Below are 24285 nucleotides of genomic sequence, written 5' to 3'. Positions count from 1 at the left end.
TCAAGCTCAGGTTTAAATATCTGATCTCTCAGTTTCAGTCCTTGGAGAACAGTATTCGCACCTATTTCAATTAAGCAGAATGAGGTCTGGTGTGTATAAAAACCCAAGAACATGAATAAGCTAAATGGATATAAATAGTAAAGAAGTTTTTTTGGTTAATTTTGCTGTTTTGCTTCTTTTCCATGTGTTGTTGGGTTGAACACTGTATTGCTGGTGAAACGAAAGCCCCTGCTGAAGTAACTCAGAGTTTCTGACTAAAAGGAATTTATAATCAGTCTTACGTTTTAGGTTGTCAAAAATAGTGAGTTTTTTTTTTGTTTTTTTTTTTTTTTCTCTTTTTTGTTTGCTGGCTAAGCCCCAGAGAAGAAGGCTTTTTTTTTTTTTTAATGTGTTTTGGATCTGCTCCAGATTTTTTTGCAACTGTAAGAGGAGAAGGTTCATGTTCTCTATAAGGTGCTGTTTAGATCCTGAACTTATTTTAGACCATTGCATTTCTTGGAGGTCAATGGTAAGACACTGATTTACATCAGCTGAAGCTCTTGCCAAGAGTTGTGTGGTAGGCTGGATCCTTTCTCCAAAGACTAATTGGAGGCCATCAAACTTAATTTTGGCTACTTTAGGTTCAGTCTGTCTCTCTGCAGGACCAGTGAAGCTTTCCTGCTTTTCACTTCTCTTAGATTTCAGTTGTAACATGTAATGCTGGCTTTCAGTTGTAATTTCAAAGCATGTGCAGGGTGCAGAGCTGCATCCGGACCCGACTGGACCGTGGGGTGTGCCTGCCTTTACATCTGTGTGCAATTCCCTCGCCTGTGTTCAGTGATGCAAACCACTTTTGATGCCAGGAATACTGAGAAATACTGTGTTACCCCCAGGCCTACACTAGAGAAAAGGCCCAACTTTGTCCAGGGTGCAAGATTAGTGATTGGTGAAGTCTCCCAAACTGTCCCTTCCATTCCATGTGCAGGCTGAAAGGGTTTCCTGTGCAAAAGCTGTCAAGGTGTTTCAAATCCTGTTGTTTGGCTTTCTTTTCCAGGTGATGAATGTTTGTATGAGAGCTTTCCAGAACTTCCCTTGGGGCAAGTGCCAGAAGCTGATGGAGAGGCTGCAAATGTCCAGTGTCCAACATCCATCAGCATCCAAGAGCCGTCTTCTCCAGCAACCTCCAGCGAAGCTTTCACACCCAAGGAGAGCTCTCCTTACAAGGCTCCAATATACATTCCTGATGACATTCCCATTCCTTCAGAGTTTGAGCTCCGAGAATCCAACATTCCTGGAGCAGGATTAGGGATATGGACCAAAAGGAAGATTGAAGCAGGGGAGAAATTTGGCCCTTTTGTAGGAGAGCAGCGGCCACACCTGAAAGATCCTAGTTATGGCTGGGAGGTAAGAAGCTATACATTCTTTTGGTCTGTTGAGTTCTTATGTGTCTATCTAGAAACACAGAAATATTTGCAGAATTTGAGTCTTGTCCTGCAGCAGCCAAAGAATATCTATGTGCACAAACTGCTTTGTGACCTTTTGAGATTTGTGGATGGAGATGAGCGTAAATTGAAAAAGAAAAAAGTCAGAAATTAATATTGCACTTCATGCATGAAATCTGTCTTGGTGGATATTGACAGGTGATTCTCCTTTTGAGGAAAATGAGGAAAGTGTTGGAACATTTTTGTACCATTTTTAATCAGGTCTTGGATTGTCTTGCATTGTGTCACTGGGCGAGGGATTTGCAAAATCACTGTATTATGAGTTGGAAATGAAACTAGGTGCTGCTTTCAGGGTTGTGAATTGCCACTTCCTGTCAACAAAAATTAAATAACCCTTAAATCTTGTGTTGTATGGCTAAACTTGCTATTGTTAGCAAGTTTATAGCACCATCTTTGTGCTACTAGGGGGCTTCATAAGCTGGGGGGGTTGATCCTGCTTCCGTTTAACTTAATGGGAATTCTGCCATTCATTTGGTGGAGTAGGTTTGGATGCGAGGGCCATACCCAGCACACGTGGGAATGGTGTGGTTCATGTTACTTCTGCAGATGCTTTGGGAAATCCTTTTCCTGAAGAAGCTCATGGACTCCCTTGGTAAATGCAGGTGTTGGGTCTTGCTTTCCCTGCCTTCATTTTCCTTGCTGTGCTATCACTGAGGATCTGTCTGAGCTCCTGGTCCATGGTCAGGTCAGGGTTTCAAACATCAAGTGGTGCTGCTGTTGTGATATGATGTAACAAATGTTCCTGCGTGGTTTTATTCATGTTTTAACAATGTGCAGTAGGAACAGAGCACAATCTCTGCTTTCCATCTGTACGTTTCCTTTGCTCTCTGATAAGGGGAGCCACGCAGGGTTTGCATGGCTCTCCAGGGGCATGCTGACCTCTGGAGAGATGGGAGTTCATTTTCCCAGGAAAAATGGAGTTTGGCTGTGGAGCAGAGCCTTGCAGATATGGTGGAAAATGGAAGCTTGATTTGCTCTTAACTATCCATAAACACTCAGGGAGTTCATTACAGAGTTTCCATCCAGCTGTTTAAACTCTTGTGAGACCTGTGACAATGTGACAGAATAGTGTCAGGAGAAATCATAGACTTGGCAGCACTCTATTGAGCTAACAGGCTGTGATGCAATATAATTGCTAGTGAGAAATCTTTATTATTTGGAAAAGGCACCAGGAAACCATAAAATCTGACCTTTAACCACGCCACAATTAAGCTCAAATATTGATAACAGAAATTAAAGCAAAACTGTTGATACATGGCTGTAGTTGCAGGTTTAACTTTATTCCAAAATCAGGGTATTTTAGACTGGACACTCAAGTGGTGTAGGACAGGATAATCCCACTAAGACTGAGGGAAACCCATCTAGCTTTTCACATGCTTAGATGCTGGCAATATGCTATGATATTAGAGACTGGTTTTCCTCCTTGAAATATTTCAGATTTTGGGGTCTGTGATATTCAGACAAGAAATGAATATCTTGATATTGTTGGAAGCCCAGCTGGCAGCCTGAATCTCTTTCAAGCTGCAGGACTCGTGCCATTTGAATAGTGTTATTTATTCGGGACATCTGGGGCAAGCTATTGAAAAGTGTTGGAGCAAAATCACACAAAATCAGCAGTCAAGTCCTTCTGCAATTTGGTCACTCACCCAGAAGCATTCAGTGGTGCTTAGAGGAACTTGAAACTGAATATTTTTCCAATAAATGGGTTAAATATATTTACCGTAGTTGAAGGGAGACAAAGAAAGTCTGGTTACCAGAGTTTACACAGTGACTAAAATGGCACATAGTGATGGTTGAGGCTGAAGGAGGGATGTGGGGAAACCTGGAAGTGCAGTGATGCTCATTCCAGCCCAGATGCTCATCATCACACTCCTCAGGGATCCACCACTTCCTTGGCCTTTGCTTTGGATATTAAAGGGGGAAAAGCTGATACTGGTGTGTGGGTTCAGACAGTGCTAAAGGCAGTGTAGGATGGTGAGGAAAACTATCATTTACTGAGGTTTAAGTATGATCTTGAAATTTAAGCTTTTCTGGTGCTGTTTTGTTCTGCTTAAATTGGCACTTTTGAGAAACAATGTGCATGCCCATCCAGGTGCCAACAAATCAGTTAACAAATGAGAATTCATTCTGCTGTTGCTGATAATTAAGGTGAAATTTCATTTCAGTCTTAAATGGAGGAAGGACAGAACTAAAGTTTCTGTGTGGTGCTGGGAGTGGCTTTTAAGTGACTTTGTAGCATGAGAGGTTTTAGAATCTTCCCACTTGTTTGATGAGTGAATTGTATTGATGCAGATTGTGACATGATGCTCTCTTAGGTTTCATTACCTGTAATTCCTAGGACAGCTCATGGTGCTTTAGAAGCCAGCTGGTGGCTTGAGAAGGAGGGATGTCCCAACCTGTCCTGTCCCTGGTCCCATTGGCCAAAGAAAGTGTTTGCTGTGCCCAGGCATACTCATTTCTTCAATTCTTTCTGCAGTGCTCCAAGAAATGGTGGGGTTGCTACTATTTGTGTACTTGTAGATTCCCCTGACTGCAGAGAGGATTATTAAGTTATTAAAAAACCCCAATCTTTTCATTTTATCTGAGTTTAAGCTGGAACAGTGAATGTACAATGGTGTTTGGCTTTCAAAGATGATGAAGTCTTTTTTTGAGGAAAACAAGCATTAAAACAGTTTTGGAAGGAAAGATGGACATCTTCCTCAGCCTTTTTCTGATGCTGCACATATTATTCATTTAGTTATGAAACATTTGCTCCTTTATTGCAATTGTTTATTATTGCTAGATAGTCAAAAATCTTGTACTAGAAAATTTTAACCAAAAACCCTACATTCACCTTGGAGAGAAGAGTTTACAGTTACATATAAATTTGGACTCTAAGAACATTTTTGGAAAAGACATTTTTTTCCCTTGCAAAAGCTTGTCATAGTTTTGGCTGTTTCCAGCTGTGGGATACTTCTGACTTCCAGTTTTTGTGACTGATATCCATCTGAGTTGATATTGGAATAAGCCTGGGAGAGAAGTGGAAGCTGGGGGAACTGCTGCTGTTAAATTCTGTTAAATTCTGCCAGGCAGTTGATGATAAAGAAAAATTTTCTGCGGGAGGCTGAGGAATTTCATGGAGCCTGTTCCTACATTCCCCTATAGCAGGACTCCCTATGGGATCAACACAGAGTCCTGTCAGAGCAAGTCCAAGAAAACAATGTCTATTGTGTCCATTTATACAGTTCAGCCATAAAACACACTCTTGGACAAAAAGAATTTGTTGTGATATAGTTGTGCTTGGGTCATGATTAGAATGCCGTAGATCAGTTTAAATGAAAAGCCATAAATTCGAATTTTATCTCATTTTGTGGGGCTGGAGCTGAGCATTATCTAATCAGGTATTGGTTAGCTAAAGTACAAATCGAACAGGGGGTCACTGGACAAGGGGAAAGGTCGAGCTTTTTTGCAGTTTGTCACAGAGGTTTTAGTATTTGCCGGCAGCCCGAGTATCCGCGGGGGTCGCGAGGCTGTTGCTCGGCGCTTGTTTGAAAAGGGAAAATTGACTGCTGCTTAATCAACAAAGAAAACAAGCTTTTAAGGGATGGCAGTAATTTCTTTTAAACAAAAGCAAGGGAACACGAATTTAGTGATTTCATCGTGGTTCATGCCCTGCTATGAAAAACAAGTGGGAGGGGGTTTCAAAGCAAGGCTTTGAGCAGAGCACACGCACCTACCTCTGGCCAGAGGACAGCCAATATCCAAAATCAGGTCTCTTGCTGCTCTAGAAAACTCAGTCTCATTCATGAGAACAAATTCTTCAGTGCTCTCTTGATCCTAAACTTTTATTTCTTTACTAGGAGGGCAAAACCAGGAGCAATAAACTCTAATAAATCAAACCTGTCACAGAAGTAAAAAAATATTTTAGAGCTTTATAAAGCAGCATATAATCTGTTTATAGAGCAGAGTATATTTTCCTGTCATGCCAGTGAGGCTGAAAAACAACTCATATTTGGTAGAGTATGCTTGAGCTGATGCTATTACTTCTAAATGGAAATTAGGAGACCATTTGGCTATTTATTTATGTCTCCTCTAACATTTTTCATGTGAGTCCTTGGAGAAAATGGCACAGCTTCCTAAAAATTGCTCTGCTTCCCACTAGTTTGTGGGGACTGGAATAGTTTCAGTTTGAAGCTTTAATTCTGCACTCTTTTGCTCTCTTTTGGCAGTTTCAAAAATTAAATTTATTTGAGATTCTGGGGTTTAGGTGTACCACATATTGTTATGAAAATTAAATAATGCATTAAAAAAAAGTATTGGCTTTTAAAGGTGAAATCTAATATATATGCTTCCAAATCTTGGTTGGAGCTCCTAAACCAATAGCTTGGTTCTCTTAACATCCAAAAACTTCTACTGTAATCAGTGGGAGTTACCAACTCCTATGTACAGATGTTAGCCCCTATTTTTGGGTCCTCCTTAGGAAAAATCTGTGCTAGAATGTTGAAAGAAGTATTTTTTGTTTGTTTGTTTTGTTTTTAATAACAACACAGCAAAAATTCTTGTCTTCTACATAACTTAATGTGGAATTCACACATCTTAAAACCTGAGTTAAGCTATTCTTAATAAACAGTGACAGTGCTGAGGGAAATAACTCCCTTGTAGTCAGGAAAATGACTTTGGGAGAAAGCAGTAGATAATGTTTTTTTTTTTTCAAAAAGAAAAATAGAAGGAACAAAGACTTCATCACTTGCGAATATTTTTCTTTGGGATATGGAGTGTGTCCTAGTGTTAAATAAAAAAAACCCCTTGATTTTCTGCTGTTGTTTGACACTTTCACACTGCCACTGGTCTGTGACTTTTGCAGACCAAATCTTGGCTTTTGCTTGAATTGTTTTCAACAGCATTAACATGCAAAACAGCACCACACTCAGCCAGGTGGTTGGAAAGCAGGAAAGTATAATGCAGATTCCTTTCCTAGGTTTTCTCCTTTCATATGGATTGCAGCACTATAGAGACCCCAGGGATTTTTACAAAATTATTTTTGAAGCAAAAGCAGAAACAAGGATGTGGGCTATTCTGTTATTTGGAATTAAAAAGGAATGATTTTTTTTTTTATGGTGGGAAGTGGGGCTGCTTTTTGATCAGCACAAGACCAACCTTCTCCCCCAGATCAACAGATCATCCACTCCTGGCAGCTGGGGGTGACATCCTTACCTTGTCTTCAGCTCATAGGTGATGTTTTATCCCATTTGGAGCTCAGCTTTGCAAGGCATAGAGCGCTCTGGCTGAGGTCCAGCAAAGCACTTAGGCACGAGCTTATCATCCACAGGATTACCCAGGTGTTGGAGTTGAGCACGTGCTCTGCTGCCGTGTCAAGCTCTCGGTGAGGGACACATGGGATGGAGCTCACACCGTGTGTCCTCCTGGGGTGAGAGTGCACCAGGCTGTAGGGACAGAGCTGTGTACAAAAAGGACATTGCTGTGAGTGTTACCAGTCTGAATTCTTCTGTTGTTTGCATCTGGGGCTTGTGGTGAGGCCAGACGTGGTGCAGCAATAGGAGTCCCTGCAGCAAGGCAGGCAGAGAGCTGCCCTCAGAAGGGATGTCAGCACCATGCTCCAACCACCTCCCTGGACTTATCACCAGCTTTCTCCCTGCCTGGAGAGCACACAGTTTATAATTGCAAATGAGCAAATATTAGGTCCTTGAATAGCAAGATATGAGCAGGTGGACTTGTCATTCAGTTTGAATTAAATGTATTGACAGCAAAGGGGAGCTGTTGGTCGTTTTTGGTTTTTTTTTTTTGTTTGGGTGGAAGATGGTGAGGATAAGGGGGATCATTCAGCATTAATACATGTTGTCTTTCTTTACTATTCTTTAGTTCCACCCTTCAGTTCCTCTAATTCTTTGATTAATATGATTAAGTATATTGCATGAAGTAGGTGGGATGTGACACTCTGTTCTTTTGGACAAAGACCACAACCTTCCCTTGGTCAGGCAAAGGAGGGGAGCACCAGTTCTGCAAAGCTCTCTCCCTGGCTGGCCAGGGGAGCTGCTCTCAGAGATATCAGACTGATATGACACCAGGGAGCTGGGGCTGCAGTGGTTGCTGGAAGGGAGGTGCCCTCACCCCTGTCCTGAGCCAGCTGTGGCACTGGGGCTGTGCTCAGGGGGCTGCTGAGGCTCTGAGCCAACACAAGGTCAGTGTGGCAACAGCATCAGGAAGAGGCTTTCAGCCAGTGCAGGAGGCTGAGCAGCTGTTGGCGTGGCACAGCTGTAAAATCTCACAAAAGCTTTTGTCCCAAGGAGGTGGAATGGGCTGTGTAGAACTGACTGTTTCTCCACCCACGGTGGATGCTCCACCGTGTCCTTGACCTTGGGGGCGGGAAATTACACATTTCATGGCACGGTCTAAACCACAGGAACCTCTCTGTAGGTCTGTGTGTGCATTGCCCACAAAGCCACTGAGGTTTTAATTTAATCAGGAGGAGCATTAACTCCTGAGGGAAGCAGAGTGAAACCATAAAGGTCAAGTGGACTTAGAAGTAGGAAGGGGAGAAGGAAGTTTTGTTACGTTCTTCAGAGCAGAACTGAGAGGATGTCTCAGGAATTTGTATTTCTCTTCAGAACAAAGAGATTTTTATTTATTTAAATGCTACCAAGGTAGGTTTTAAGTTCATTCTGTCCAAGCAGGTAAGAGCATTAAAATAATAGAGACAAAAGCTTCAATTAGAGTAGATTTGAGATTATCAAATTGCAAAGAAAATAAATGAGATATGCCAGACATCCCTTTAAAAGACAAAACTGATAAATTGAATTTAGCCATTAAGAAAGACAACATCAGAAAGAAAAATAAAAAATATTAAACTGGAGAGAATAATAATTGCATCTAATAGAACTGACAAACAATCATAATTCTTCCCATTAAATAAATATGTTATAAAAAATTTATTATGAAATGCCACATTATGCAAGCCAGGATTCAAAGATGAGTTCTTTGCATTAAGTACAGTAGATGCCATTAAGGAAAACAGTCAATATGTCACTAAGCCACGGCCTGTAAAATTAAATTGATTTGGTAAATGTAAGTAAGATAGATCTGTTTGCTTTCATCATCAATTTTGAGTGGGTAAACAGGTGATGTCACCAACCTGGGAGCGATAAAGATGCAGGACCATCTGGAAAGCTTTGTGATGGATGGGCAACTGCTTTTGGATAGTGACAGTGCTGTGGTACTTTGTCACTTGGGATGCAGTACTTAATAACTTTTCAATACCATCATAATAAATTTCACTGCCTTATTAATATAGAAATGGTGAGTTATTACTGTGATGGCTATTGTAAATAACAAGAGATGCAGCTGTCAGGAGCTGATTGTTTGGGCATGTTTCTTTAAGCAACACAGTTGACTTGGGATAATCAACGTATGTCTATATCAGCAGAGTTTATTGCTCTTGTCAAAAGAAAAAGCAGCATTATTCAAAAATTATATGAAGTCCATAATAAACAAGTTTAATATATTATCAGACTTTTCCTATAAGTTTCCTAACATGGGACAATAAATCACTTTTAATAATGCCTTTCTGTGTACAATAATATCCTTATGCTGTAATAATGTCCTCTCCTAACTATTCACCAAACAGAACTTCTGAAAAAACATAAAGGCATCTCGCACCCATCAGAACACTTACAAAATTAAATCTCCCTATTTCATTAAAAGGCTTCTTCTGATACAAAGCTGATGGGCTCTAGCTGTGTCTCTCTTTTTTCTGTTTTAATTGAACAGATGTAGTTAAAAGTAATCTACGACAAAGAAATACAGACAAAATTGTAACCATGTGTCCCTAAACACTGGCAGGAAAGAGCATCTGTGGGTGTTTTATGAAAGCCCAGCACTGCTCCGTGACATTGCTGCTAATGTCACCGGGCTGAGGACTGGAGAGAAACAAAATGCATAGATAGCTGTTAGCAGAAGATGAATTACCAGATCAATCATTTAGCACCATTCAGGGTATTACACCATTGTTCCCCGGGAAGATAATTAAATCAATGATGTCTTTCTTATTTGTGTAAAGAGCCACGAACTTGCAAAGAATATCCAAACCTCCTCAAACATATTATTGCTGGATTTTTCCTTTTTTTTTTTTTCCTTTTTTTTTTTTTTTTGTTTAAACCCTACTGACTTTGCCTTTCAGGCTCTAGCTTTGTCCCTCTTTTCAATTAAATGTCTCTCCACCATTTCTATGACTGCTGAAAAGAGAGCCAGCAGTCTATTAACAGGCAATAAAGTTCAGGAAGCCTAAGACTAGTTTCTTGGGTCAGAGGTGAAAATTGCATACTAAATGAAACAAAGGTGTGTCTTGATGGCTCAACAAGCAGTGGAGAGAGGAGCATACATGTGGGCAGGAGGAGATGGTCATCATTAAACAGAAGCAAATGAACACAGGAGTTGGGGTATGGCAAGATGCTTATTAACCCAGAGGAACACGTGCTCTTCAGCAGACACAGCACTGAGGTTTGATGTTTAACAATAGCATTGCAATCTGGGCATTTGGTTTAATAATGGCATCATAAAACTTGAAGAACAAAATTAAAAGCCCATATTTTGTTTGCTAGAGGCTGCAGATTAGGATGTGTTCATCAGACACATAAAAAAGAATTCTTATTTGGAAATAAAAGTAGTAATTGGCTAATAGGGTATTTCTACCCCAGAGAGCATTAATAAGGAGCTTTATTGTCGTGACAGCCCTTGTGTTTCCTGGCTGAATGGTAGGTGGCATGCACAGGAGTGAGGACAGAGGTTGTCATAATCCTGCCTGACTTTGGCTCATTAATTTGGGAAAGAAATGCAAATGTTAAGTGGCCCTTCCTGTCAAAGCACAGACCTCACGTTTAGTGTGGAAAGATGTAAAAGAGCCCACAAAAAGCATAACATTTCATCAGGTGAAGCCTATGGTGTAAGGGGGCTCTGGTGTATAGTGGGTTTCCCAAAGTGTTGTTCTTAGTCTTAACTTGATGAAGTGTATTGGCAACGTGCACACAGTGGGCTGTGCTGGAGAACTGGTGTGGAGCTGCTCAGGAGTTCCAAAAGGAAAATCAGTGCCCTCCTATCTTCTTGAAATTGCCCCATGTGGCCAAATGGGTTCTCCAAAAATGTAGCTATTTGCTATGTGGGTGTTTTACTAAAAAATTAATCTGAATATTAATATTTTCTAAGAGATTTGTGGTGAGGGTATTTCAAAACTGTGGGAGTAATGTTGATTTTGAGCAAAAAAAGGTAAAGCTCTCCTGGAGGGGAATATGGAAGTTTGGGGATGGAAAAGCTTCAGCATTACTGTATTTTACAGAAATTATTCTGTAAAGGTAAATTGTAAGTATTGATCTAGTGATAATTTTCAAATAAGGCAAAATTTGCATGGGAGTATGGAGAAAGTGATTTTTCTTTCCAGTCTTAAGTTGGCATCTACCTGTTTGGAATATGTACATGTATAGGCAGACAAATGAGCAGTTAACAAGGAGGAGAGAAAGCAATTTTTCTGTCTTTAGTGCTAAACCCAGAAATGACCCTGCAAAGCAAAATGGTGTGGATGGCTGGGGTAAGCAGCAATGTACTCAGTGCCTTGTCTTTGAAAAACACCTCCCCTCTTGCACAGAGAACTGTGTTTTACTATTTCCCCTCAGTTAAGACCATGTGAAGAGGCCTATTTTATTATTTGTTTGTAGATATGCAGTCTCAAATTGCATTTTCATCTCCCTGCTGACCCTGGGCTGTGCACCTCTCTTTACTTACCCTCTTCTCCTCTTGTAATGGGTGCTGCTGTTCTCCACATTGTCCCAAAGCCTTGAAGTCAGCAGGAATTCTTTCCCAGCCTTGTTAAACTTCCTTCTTCTCAGCTTCTTCCAATCTTCTCTAAGTCCCATCTATCTCTGCCCTTTATATCTGGCCCTCATCTTCCTCACTTTATTTCAGTGCCATAATTGCCTCCAGCACTGGCTGTGCACATGGTTTGCTAACTGGGCTCTGACTGCCTTTGAATGGCTGCATATATTTTAGTTTTCTACTGCATCTTTTCCTTTCTCAGCTCTCCTCATGTCAAGATTTTGGTGTACCTCAATTCATTTAAGCTTGGGGCTTTCCCTCTGTGGACACACTTTGCTTATTCCTTCCCACAAACTCTTCCCTCTGCTTGAAATATCACCCTTGGCAAAGCAGCTCAACCCCTACCAGTGTGGACCCTCATTATTCCCTTTCAAAAGCTGATTTTCTCAAGTCATCTCACCAATTTGATGGCTGGCATTGTTGCAAAAAAAGGCAACATCTCAACTTCCCTCATTAAAGCCTTTTTCCCTCACACTAATGCAAACAGAGATGAATAAAACATGTTTTAGGCAGATTTCACAATAGTTTAAATAATTATTTGAAGATTATGACTTTAACAGAAGTTTCTGTGTGTAAAGAAACCCTCTTGGTAGGTATTTAGCTCAGGGAGAGTGACTTGTTTGGCATTTGCATTCAAATACTTTTGTGCTTCTGGAGCATTTTTAAGACTGGACTATCTGATCCCACCACCCATGACAACAATGCAGAAGTAGAAAATGAAAATTCTGTTTTTTCAGCCCCAGCATTCCTGAATAAAATTTAGCTGATTGCAACGGTATCATTTTGGGTGAGATTTTTAGTGGGTTTGAGTTTGAATGGGTTTAGAATAGGTGCTTGAGCAGCTTTTGTCCCCATGCAAATGCCCCCGCAGCAGTGGAGTCAGGAGGAGTGAAATGATGACCTGAAACAGCAGACGGCTCCAAACAGAGCTGGATTAATGTGAGATGGGGCCCTGGTCCCGTCCAGCCAGGAAGGTTTCACCAGCCTGGAGGTGCCCGTGCCCTGTCCCATGCAGCATCCCCATCATCCAACCCACCCCAAAGAGCCCCTGCTCCTCCTGCAGCTCAGAAACTCCCCAAGTGCTCTCCAGCAGCACGGTGAGCCCTGTGCCACGCTGAGCAAAAAACAGCAGAGGGATTAAAACCCAATTTGCCCCTATTCTGATGGGCTTTGTCGAATTTTTTATGTGTAACTTATGTGTTCGATGTGTTTGGAAAGGCTCAGTAGTACTGTTCCTCCTCCTGTGATATTGCCAGGCTGGCTCTGTAATGCTGAAGAAGGAAAAAAAAAACCAAAAACCCAGCCTTAGTGTTGGGAATTATAAATAATTTGATGCAACAGGTTTAAGTTACCATTTTTGTGGTGAAAAGAAAAGCTTAGCATGATCCAGATTTTCCTTGGTTTCCTCCCATTCTGCTGAGAAGCAGAGGTATTCACATTTCTTTGTCTAACAGTTTTATAATGTCTTAAGAGATTAACAGTGAGCATGAATGAGGGGCTGAGGATTAGACGACAAAAAGCCTGAGCCGTCCACTACCTTGTTTGCACATTTTACATTTTTCAGCATTGCCGAGCGAGTATAGAAACTAAGGAAAGATAATAAGGACCAGAGTCCCAAAAGTGTTTAGTGATTCAAAAAAATTCAGATGCCATGTCAGAACTGACAGAATGATGGAGCATTATGTGGCAGGACCCACTTTTTTGTCTTAGGGTAAGCTCTTGCCCTGAGTGAATGCAGATGTTATCTCAGGATCCCAGACAGACAGTCAGTGAAATGTGACAAGCTGTCAGCAAAGTTACACTACGTTGAGTTTGCTAAAATGTCCCAAAGCTTTATACGTGGCCTTATTTTATTATTGTTATTATTTTTTATATATACATATATATATATATATAACTCTTAGTTCAATCAGTTGGGAGGTTAAAAAAAAAAAAGGATGAAAAAATAAATGGTTACAGTAACCTCCCCAGTCAGGGATCCTTTGAATGGTTCAGACGTGGCTGTAAAAGTTTTTTAAGAGTAGGGGGAAAATGATTATCTGAAATATTTGGAAGGTTACGTTGGCATCAGTGAGATTTGTGAAGGCAAAGCGCAGGGGTATGGCTGTTAACCACATGTCAGAGTGTGTCAGTCATTCCCAGAATGATTTGGGCATTTACCCCTGTGAAATGCTTAGTCAAATCAGTAATAGCAGCCAGCAGAAGTAAACCTTGCCTGTGCTCAGCTTGGTTTTCCCTTTAGCAGGGTATCAGCTTCAAAACAGGGGAGTTATAAGCAATTATAATTCTTTTACTGCTTTTTTTTTATTTTTTTTTTTTTTTTTAACCTCAAAATTAGATGCAAACAAGCTGGTAAAATTGCAGACTGAATAGTAAAAAGGACGTCAAGTGAACTGATTAGAACATGCTCAGAAAATAAAAATATATGTCAGGGCAAATCAATGCAAATGATCTGAATTCAGATGATCTGAAGACATACTGAGGCTCAGAAAATGACTTTTGTTTTGAGTTTTGGGTCTGCAAGAGATATTTGATTTGTAAATATTGTAACAAGATACAAGCATTTAAAATTTTGTGTAGCAAAAGAAGGGCTCCGTTTTCCATAATCCAAAATATTTAACTTCCAAGGAATATGAAGGGAGGTGATGATGCTATTTATATGCCAATGTACTTCCAGGATTCTGCTTGCTGTTTTCTTCTTTTAATACTTCATTATGTAGAAAATATAAATATAATGTAGGAAAGTTAGATATTTTTACAGATGCAATCGATTTTCACTTTTGAATTAGGACAGACTCAGATTCAAGCTTTTACATAATTAGAGGACAGGGAGCCTAAAATCCTGATGTTTTCAATTTATTTCACAGCTTTATTTTAACAGTATATTTCCTTATATGGGTGAGTAGATTTTGATTTGAAAATGCTAAAGTAAATTGCATATCTCTTTTGTAAGTAATTATATATATCATTCAGAGAAACCCCTTAATAGTCTGTATTCTTGTCTTATTACTGTCAGCTTAAGCCTAAATTTAATGAGAAGGCTGTTTATAGTGGCACAAACTAATATATTTTGCTGGAATAGAAGTTGCAGTACGTTTGTTCTCCTGGAAGCAGAGCAGAATAATGCATGTGATTTGTAATCAATTTAGGTCTGCTTTGGAATAAGATGATCTTGCATTATTTGTTTCCATACACTGAAAATATTAATTTACTTCTAGAGGCAGGGGAGAAAGGGAAACGTAGGCAGCCACAATTTAGTGCAATTTATGTTACAACAAAATGTATTACCAGCCAACACAACAACCTCCCGGACTGGGAAAAATGGGATGCAAAGACACTTAGGAGATAACATCTCACAGAGTGTTTTTGCAAAAAAAAAAGCCCCAACAACCCCTCGAAGTAAACAATCCAACTAAATTATGCATATGGAGGAAATGATTGAGAATATGTTTAGCTGGTAATCGCACTCATGCCGAAGTTTTAAATTTCATCTGTCTGCTCAGATCTATTGTGATCCATTAAGTGGCTTCCTTTTTTTCCGACAAATTGAATGCTGCAACTGCAAGGAGCTCTTTTGTTCTTTTAATTCAGTCAGCATGGAAATGATTTTCTCATTTCAGGCCCTTTTCTGTCCTCTCTTCATTGTGTCAATAAAATAGAGTTGTGCAGAGCTGCTCTAATCAGCTTAGAGTGCTAATTCATTGCACTGGGATGCTATCTGGGTCTGGCTACAGGTGGGCACTATAAGGGGTCAGTCTCCAGGGGAGTCTAATTGTGTCTCTCTTGGGTCTTGTTTGCAGAATAACTCAAATCTCAAACCCTGGCTTAAGAAAGGAAGGGAAAATGCACAAACATAGGAGTGCAGGGGCACAAAACATCTCTAGATGCACCACATGGTCTCATAATTGTTTTTGTTTTGACACTGGGGAAGGCTTCAGATCAGAGGAAAATTATTAATAAGAAACTTTGTAGATCAATTTTAAAAATTATGTAGGAATGTGGTCATTTTGAGATGCAGGTGTGCAAGAGGGAAAGGAATGCCTTGGTGCTGGTGAGGGGTTTGGGGGAAGTCTTGCCTCTAAATTTTTGAGGCTTTCAAAAGGCTGACTAAAACCAAGAAAATATTGAAACAACAAATCCCTGCTGCATGTGCCAGTGGTGGTTTTGAGCAAGGTTTTTGCCCGAGGGCAGGTTGAGTATGAGGGAGTCTGAGCCCCCATGGCAGCCCCTTCCTGCCAGCCTGGAGGGGCTGTGCTAGGTGATGCTAGCAGCAGGAGGTGATCTTTCTGCTGGGCACTTCGGGTCTTGTGTTGGGTTATACCAGAGAACAGATTGGGAACGGCCAGGAGAGGATCAGTACGAGGGGAATGGAAACCTTGTGTTTGCCTTCTGCCCCAATATTGTGCAGTTTGGCCTCAGAACTGTCCCTGGCATGAGACAGGCAGGCTGCAGGCTTTGCTGGTTTGGTTTTGGGCTTTTTTAATTGGTGTTTTTGTGTTTACCACCAACCACAAATAAAAACATGAGAAAAGAGGCACTGATGGTGAGAAGGGAATTCCCAGTGAATCTCCTGTTTCTTGCCACCTCGTCCCAGGGTGGCAGTGTGGGAGCATCTGCCCTGGGCTGTGTCCTTGTCTCTGCCATTCCTGCATCCCTAGGGCATCTCTTTCATCAAGCACTGAGCAGAAACTGCCCAATTTCCCAGACAGCCATGCTGGATGCTGCCAAATATCTTCCTGAAGCAAGGCTAGCAACCCCAGCACAACTCTGCTCCCAGCACTTGCTATGCAAGCCAACAGAGGTGGCCACAGATGAGTTATAGGTTTCCTACCAAAAATTTCTCAGCTCCATAAGGATGGCAGAGCAGCCTGGGCACATCCCCTGGCTGGGGAGGAAGGACATGGCTCATGGCAGAGCAGCCAGTGACTCTGTGGAAAGAAAAATGCAGTAAAAGTGCTAAAGAAAACTGAACAAATCATAAATTTCCTTAATAGCGTAGCAAGAGGTGAAAGGCTGTTTATTTGGACAACATTTTGCTTTTAAATTAGCATGAAGATTTTCCCACAGAGTGCATTTCCCTTGCCCATAATTGCTGATGCCAAAAAAAAAAAAAAAAAAAAAAAAAATTAAATTTTTAAGTTCTGAAAAAAAAAATACTGGGTTCCTCCCAGGCTCTCCTTTTGCCTCAGTGTTACTGAGATTCTCGGTGGTTTGTGTGCAAGAAAAGTGGACAGGTCATGGCTGTGGCACGTGGCCCTGGGGCATGGGCAGGTCCTCTCCTAGGGCACAGTGGATTTGGGGATTCGGGATGTGACAAAGTCTCCCAAAAGTTGATGAAAGAGAACAGAGAAGCCAGCACTGGCTCAGAAATGCAAAATGGGCTCTGCAGGGCATCAAAGCCTCATCCTTGGCTACTTCCATACCTGCAGTCCTCCTTCTCTCCAAACTCAGCCTGAGTCTGGGCAGGACTGCTCCCCACCAGTGATTTCCTACGGGAGCTGTTGCTCTATTGTGGTTTTGTGGCAGAGCCGCCACCATGAAAATTAATTAACATACCTGGAGACACCCCTGAGCAGGAAATCATAGTGCTGCTCTGTGATTCAGGGGTGAATAGGATCCTTCCATTATCAAAAACTCCATCAGGGAAGAGGAAATTAAGTTCCTAATTAGACAGTGTCCAAAGGAAGAAGTGAGGCATTGAAGAGATGAAGAAAATTGAGAGGTAGCTGATGCCCGTATCAGGCTAATGATAGAAAAGGAAATAGTAGAGCTTGAAAGGTCACTGACCTTATTAGGCTTGGAGAAAAGTAGTAGATCTTCAAAAGCTTTCACCTATGATAGGTTGACAATGTGTGAAGTTCTCAAGATGGTCAGAGAGGAAAGACAGCCCAGAAAGAGCATGGGAACAAATTAGGTAGATTACAGTGAGCTGCAGAGATACAGCATGAAAAGCATATTTAGGAAAGAGAGGAATTCAAAGGAGAAACAGACAGAAATGTTTCATTTCTTGCTGAGATCTATTTTCACTAGGAGTACAGGATTTTTCTTTCCCACTTAGTAGTTTTATTTTTTTATCATCAATTAAACTTGGTAATGATCCCTCACTGGGTTTAACATTTCCCTAATGAACTATTTGCTTTCTTCTAAATTGAAATATTTCAGACGTAGCCAACTCTGAATATTAACTTCAGTGAGATGAAGATAGTGTTGCTAACAATAACTTCAACATTAGTTTCTGAATACAAGAACACTTAGTGAAAGCATTGCAGATCCCTTAGTGGCAAGAGACTTTTACCTTGGAATACCAAACCTGGCCAGCTGCAAGGATTTTAAAGGCTGTTACAGGCTATTTTCTCAGTAGGTAAAAACTCCCTGGCTCTTTAAATGAGATATTACAAGAAACAAGTCTATAGCAAGTCAAATGAAATGCCCCTAAATCCTGCCTCCTCCCAGCCTCTCTTCCTGCAGCAGTTTTGTGCTGTCCGTAGGTGATTTCTCGGAGCCAGCAAGGCCTGATTAAAATCCTCCCTGCTGCTTCATGTACAAACATGGCTTTGAGTTTAGAGCTAAAGTTGCTCCTCTGTCTTTCTGGTAAATGCTCAAGTTTTCTTGTTCCGACTGTTGGTAGGAAAGGGGGAGAAGGAATGCAAAGAAGAGGAAATTAAAAATACAGCACTGCACATTTTTCATGCAACAGGACCAGTCCGTTTACAATGTAACATAACAGCAGTTTTTCAATCAAAATAAATGAGGACAAATTCTCTGCTGGTAAAAGTAGATGCAGTGCCATGACTTTCCTTTAACACAAGCAGTGCATGATCTACTCCAACATCATAAAACCAATGTAAAGACAGACCATGAAAAACCTACATTTTTTGAGCAAGTTTAATGGCTTTTTTTTTTTTTTTTTTTGTTAATGCTCTGTGAATAACAAGGCTGTTTTTGAGTAAACCCTGTTGTACTGTGAAATTAAAAACCCCCTTGCAGGCAAGTGAAATGCCATGTGGCATTTCACAACTAAGGCAAAGACGCTTCCTGAATTTGAAGCTGACACTTTTATCATCAGAAGGAAAAACTGAGCACGCTTCCTATCTTCTTCTGGAGCTTCTGGTCCCTTCCTGAAGCAGAGCCACGATGTAGGATTCCACTCTAGTGTCCAGGAGAGCAGCATGTCCCTGCTCCCCTTGGAGGGCTCAGTGGAGCAGACTCTGGGTGCTCAGGAGATGGGGAAGGGCTGCCATCCCTGATTAGATGTGCTCTGTAATAGTATCGTCCTGTTTTCACTCACCACGGCAGAACATTTCTACAGGGCTAACAAGGCATAGGGTAATGAGAAACATGCCAAGTTTAAGGGAAAGAGGAGCCCAACCTTCGTGCAGGAAACAAATGTGATCAATTACCCCAAGTGCAGGGCTCACAGATACCTTATCTTAAGGCTCCTTAAAATAAGAACTTGATTGTTTCCAAATGTGTCTAAGAAGTTAGTGATAGAAGCACATTAATGCGAGAGACACGGGAAATTTTATTGCCTCCAAAAATTGTCATTATTACTTGCTTCTCAAGATATGGAGGAATCAACACCACTGTCTAACACATGATCATGGCAATAAATCCACGGCTCCCCATGCATGTGCAGGCTGTGTGTAGAAGCAGATTTTCAGCGTTGTATTATTGCAGTCATTAAACAATATTTCAAAAAGCTACCAGTATTTATCACAATATAAAAAGTCCTCTTTAGTAGTCCTTTCCCCTTTTCTTGTTGACTATTCTCTTTGTCAGTTCTCCACCATCTGTAGACATCTACTGAACTTAGGCTGGCACTGGGGATCATTAGCCAAAATTTCTGACAATCAAAGTGTTTTCTGGAGATGCATTAGGAGCAGGGAGGAATGTGCAATGGCCAGCCCATACCGAGGTATGGCTTTGACCTGAATATATGTGACTCTCTACAAAGTTTATAATGTAAATCTGGAATGCTTAGGACAGGAATATGTTGTTTTTCATGGAATTGCTACTGTTCTTGTGTGTCTATCCATGATGGTGTGCTCCTTAGGAAAGCAGTTTAAAAGCTGGGCTCTCAGGACTGATGAACCAGTAAAAAAAAAAATAAAAATACAATGTTTTGTATACAACCTTTGTATAATATATAATGTGTACTGAAATGAGGTCGGGAACATTTAAATTTTGCTAGACATCTCTTGACATAGGCTATGTGAAAGGGGTTATTGCATCATTCAGGGACTTGTTTTCTTTAAAACATGTTTGCCTCTCTCCTGGCATCATCTTTAACACACTATTCTGTTTGGCATTGTTGTTTCATGTTTGACATGAAAAAATGAATTGTTTTAACTTTGATGGACATTTACTAATTCCCAAAGAATGAAGTTTATCACAAATAGTCATTTAGGTGCAGCTAAACCTTTCAGATATGCTTGTTACATTGATGCATAGGGTAGACATTTCAGGGGATAACACTAAAATATAAAAAAAAAATAATTCAAGCATTTACCTGGAATTATATTCAATAGCAACCTGTTATGGTTTATTAAAGTTCTGCACTTTAGCCTGGAGACATTTGCCAGTGCAAAAGTAATGGCTGCTTTAACATCCGTGTACAAAAGTGGAATTTAAGAGATTAACTTGCATTTGACCTACTTCAGCTCTCCTGGTAATGAGGGGTGCAGAGGCACAGAATTAATTTCTCTCAATTTGTGACTCTCAGGGGTGCTGCTAAGTTTGAGAGTGCTTGAATTTTAAGAGTCTCCTGGTGTGTTGAGAAGGTTTTGTTACTGCACAGAGTTCTGTCAGCGGCAGGGACTGAAGTGCCAGTTTTATCTATTTGGTTAATGGCCTGATTGAGTTCTAGTGTATCTTTGAAAGAAAAAAACATATTTTCTCTCCCACTCAAAGGGAATTTTTTCCCACATGCGTTCTTTTCCACCTCCCAGTAACAGCTGAAACAGGAAATGGACTGAGAAATGCTGCTGGGCCTAACTTTGTCTGCAGCTCTCACATCAGACTTGTCTCACCTTTCCAATAATCTGGGCTTTAGTCAAGATTTGTTGAACCTTTGTTGTGTGGGATATTAATAGACTGCTTCTAGCATGATATATAACCCTGGGTGATATTATTTGGACTGATGTGATTTTAAAAGCCAGCAAATGACTGTGCAATTATTACTGCAGTGCTGTGTCTTTACCACAGCATTAATGCACCTAAAGAGATTTTCGGCAAAGCAATTTATACTCTCATGAAATTGGCTGTAACTACTGAATGCACAACCTGCCCTTTTCTCCCTGGGTTTGAAAGATCTGGTTTAGTTCCTTATCGATACACTTCATCCCTCCTCTTCCTTTTCAAATAAGTTTTGCTCAGTGGAAGATTTCTTTGTGCAGGATCAGTTCTGACAGGATGAGGTTTATTCCCAGCTCACTGCAGTTTATCAAGGAAATAAACAGAGGAAACAATAACGTGTGTAGGTACCAACCTGTATCAAATATAGGATGATAGAAATAAAAGATTTCTAAAGTTTTTAAAGATAATTTTTTATTGATTTGTCAAATAGGTATATTGGTACTGAGAGTTTATCTTTACTAGAAATTTTAAAATAAATTTACTTCTGCATCTCTGAGATCTCCAGTAAAATCATGGCACGGGGGAGTCTGGGGAGAGCATGTGTTTACGTGCAAATTTACCAAGAAGCACAATATTAGGCATCTTCAACTTAACAGCAAAAATCCATATTAATTGTGGTGAAATAAAACATAAATGTTTGCATCTCATAACATGTATAAGGGAGCAAACAGATGTGCCAGAGCCCGTATCAACACGTGCAATGCCCTTCTCCTGGAATGCAGCTGTATTGTGTAACGTGACCCTATCAATTTAATAGAGACTAATTGTCCCCAGCTTCTTTTGTGGAAGTTCACAAAGCCTTTGCCAGGTTTCGGTGTCAGATCCTCCTCCCCAAAACCTGTGAAGCACAGCTTTCCTCTGGATCTGTGATCTGTCAACAAGCTGGTTCCAGTGGCTTCTTTTCAGCAAGCCTGGGCTGACCAGTGCTTCTCCCTTAAGGAAATGGCTGACATTTTTATTTCCAGGCTTAGAAAATCAAAATTTGCTGAATTCAGGAGATTTTATTAGCAGAGCTCTTCTGTGAGGTTTCCTGTACTGGGAGGCACACAGGCATACCTCAATGCGACTGGTTTTGATGTGTGAGTGCTTCCAGAAAGTCATGAAGGATTTTCTTGGTTTTTCAAGAGGCAAAAAAAAATTTGAGCATTTTGAAGTTTCGCTTTTAAAACACAGACCAGTGTTTCTAAGATGAGTTTTTAAAACAAGTATCAAGACCACCTATTTCAGCCCTGCTGAAGCATATCTTGCTAGGATATGCTTTCTTGATTTTTAAAACCAAAATTTGAAAAGTTTGAAAAATTTTAGAGGTTATATATTAAGGTTTTGTAAAAAAAAATATATTACAAAACAACAACCAAAAACCTCGAAAAAATTGATTTTAAATGTTTCTTAATCTGCTTTCATCCTGTGGAAAGCTTTAGTCATTGCCATACATGCTTCAATGAAAAGCAACAGCACCAGTGCCCAACCCACTGTACAGAGTTAATGTCCTGCAATTTTTCCCTGCTCCTGAGAGTCGGAGGGAGTTTCCAGCTCCACTTCTCCTAGCAGCTGCCAACGTTGTCAGCACTGATCTGTCAGAAAGGATTTTTCCTGGCAAAACTTTGAAGCTCCTTTCTGACATCCCCAACAAACTAATTGTTGTCTCCTGCCTCCGAGAGCCCTCTGAAGTCCCAACGAGTTAGTGTCTTCTCAAGAGATGAGAAAGGGGACTCACAAAATCAATTTATCAGGCTATTACGCATTGTCATCAGCCAAAACAAAAACCTGCTAAAGACAGGAGAAAAAGAAGGAGAAATGGGTCTCTGAGAAAAGGTTACAGAACATCCATCTTCTCTCCTCTTCCAATTGTTTCCTTTCTTTACCCATTTTCATACCCATTTCCCTCCACTAAAAGACACTTTATGACAAGCATTGTAATCTCTTTAGACCAGGGGGGAACCTCTTCTTTAGGACCAAATCTTTGCAAGGCGTGAGTGACAGCGGGAAGGGGTCCAATTGCCATCGAAGACACTCAGGCAATAAATCATCCACCCTGGCATCAAGTGGCGGGACTCGTCCGCGCTCGCCGATGGCCACCAGCGCCCGGCGGTGACAAAACAGCCATTGTCAGCGCCCAGCAGCCACATTCCCTCCTTCTCCCCGCCGAGGTTTTAGCTTCACCTAAGGCATAAGAGACAGATTATGGCGTTGGGAATGAAAAAACGAGGGGGAAAGTCTGCCGCGGGTGGGAGAGGGGACGCGCGGAAACGACGGTATCGCCGCGCACTTCGCTGCGCTCAAACAATAGTGGGGACTGGAAAAGTGCCATCAGGGTTTTGTTGGTAATTACTAAACTGTCCTTTGAAAGCCTCCAGCCCAGACAGTGATTTTGCAGGCGTGTTCTAAAGACTTTCCATTTCCAGGTGACCTCTGGTGCAGTGGTTACTCTTTAATCGAGGCTCGGAGGTGCGCGCTGTTCCGAGCACAACAGCTCTTCACCAAACAGAACAATCTTAAGGAGGAAATACTGGATGGAAAAATAAGTGCTTGTCACCCAGATACAAAGATTGGAGCGTGTTTTGGATTCCTTCAGGCCAAACCCAAAGATCTTAGCATTGTCAAGCTATCACACCAAATACCATCACGAGTTTTTTATCATTCGCAGTTAAATTACCATAAGGAGAGCTAAAAGAATGTGCCAGGTTTGTTCCACTGAGGGGCTTGTGCACTGCTGCTGCATAAAAAGACATTTACAGATAAGTTGTAATCAGCTCAGGGTTACATATTAACTGATGAATTATGGTGAAAAGGGGAATAAAAGACTGTAGTGGGATGAGTCTTTAAATCTGAAGCCCTTCAGAAGGTCACCAAGGGATATGAATAGGAGAATATTTATCACTACTGCATTTTTATCCTTATTGATTTTCCCCTCGGTGTCATTAGGGTGTTTTCTTTAGAGAAATGCACCGGACAACACTAACCATTTATTAATTATTTTTGATGCTGGTTAAAAATGACCCATTCTCTCAAGGATGCCTCTCAACTTGGAGCACTTGCTAAATGTAATGCAAGAGAGACACTTGAAATTTAAATAATGAATTATTTAATGTGCCATTGACCCCCCCCTAATCTGTTGTGGCAAGTGGGAACCTATGTGCATTTGTTTCTCAATGTGCTGTTGTTCTGTGTGTCCCAGTTCTCAATTACAAGATCCATTTTGGGGGTAGGAGAATGCAATAGATATTAAAAAATATAAATGTCTAGAGCTCTCTATTCAGGCAGACATGACTTTCATTATCATAAGAAATATAGAGATTATATCATCCTTCCAAATATCGACTAGCCTGGGGGTGAATAGTTTTTGTTGAGTGAGTGAGTAAAACATCATTAGTTTTTTCATGATCACCATGGGAAAAGCTGACAAGCAGATTTTTTTGTTAGCTGTTATATTTTCGTACAATTTTGTAAGGCTGTGTTATACAGTTCTGCACATAATGAAACTCCTTTGTAGTTTAGTAACAAGGAAAAATATTATTCCTTTTCTTTTTAACTGTAAATTGATTAGGCTGCTCTGAACCTGGCAAAAGTAACCAGCAGCCTCTGTTTTAACATTTTGAATTATTTAATGAAAAGCCTTTAAGGTCTTTGGATTCACAGTCAAATTGCTACAGAGAGTAAATGAGATGAAGGCTTTTCTAGGCTCCATGACAAGTCTATCCCATTTCATCATCCTAACTAAAAAATAATCCTATCTAACTTGAAATCCACAGCAGCTGTAAGTAGAAAATAAATCCAAACCGCAGCTCAGACTTGTAACCTAACAGCCATC

General features: G+C 40.7%; 1 protein-coding gene across 4 annotated transcripts in view; it reads left to right on the top strand.

Moving 5' to 3' along the window:
- MECOM (MDS1 and EVI1 complex locus) overlaps positions 1-24285 on the top strand; it is a 321227-nt gene that overhangs the window by 141945 nt on the left and 154997 nt on the right. For all 4 annotated transcript variants that reach the window (XM_056498567.1, XM_056498564.1, XM_056498566.1 and 1 more), the window contains exon 2: positions 1034-1383. In XM_056498567.1, the coding sequence (XP_056354542.1) occupies positions 1034-1383 (350 nt within the window). The remainder of the gene's footprint in view (positions 1-1033; positions 1384-24285) is intronic.

This window comes from Oenanthe melanoleuca, chromosome 9, assembly GCF_029582105.1.
Source record: "Oenanthe melanoleuca isolate GR-GAL-2019-014 chromosome 9, OMel1.0, whole genome shotgun sequence".
In the NCBI taxonomy this organism is placed as follows: domain Eukaryota; kingdom Metazoa; phylum Chordata; class Aves; order Passeriformes; family Muscicapidae; genus Oenanthe; species Oenanthe melanoleuca.
The sequence above is the reverse complement of the archived record's forward strand: the minus strand, read 5'-3'. Positions and strand labels throughout refer to the sequence as shown.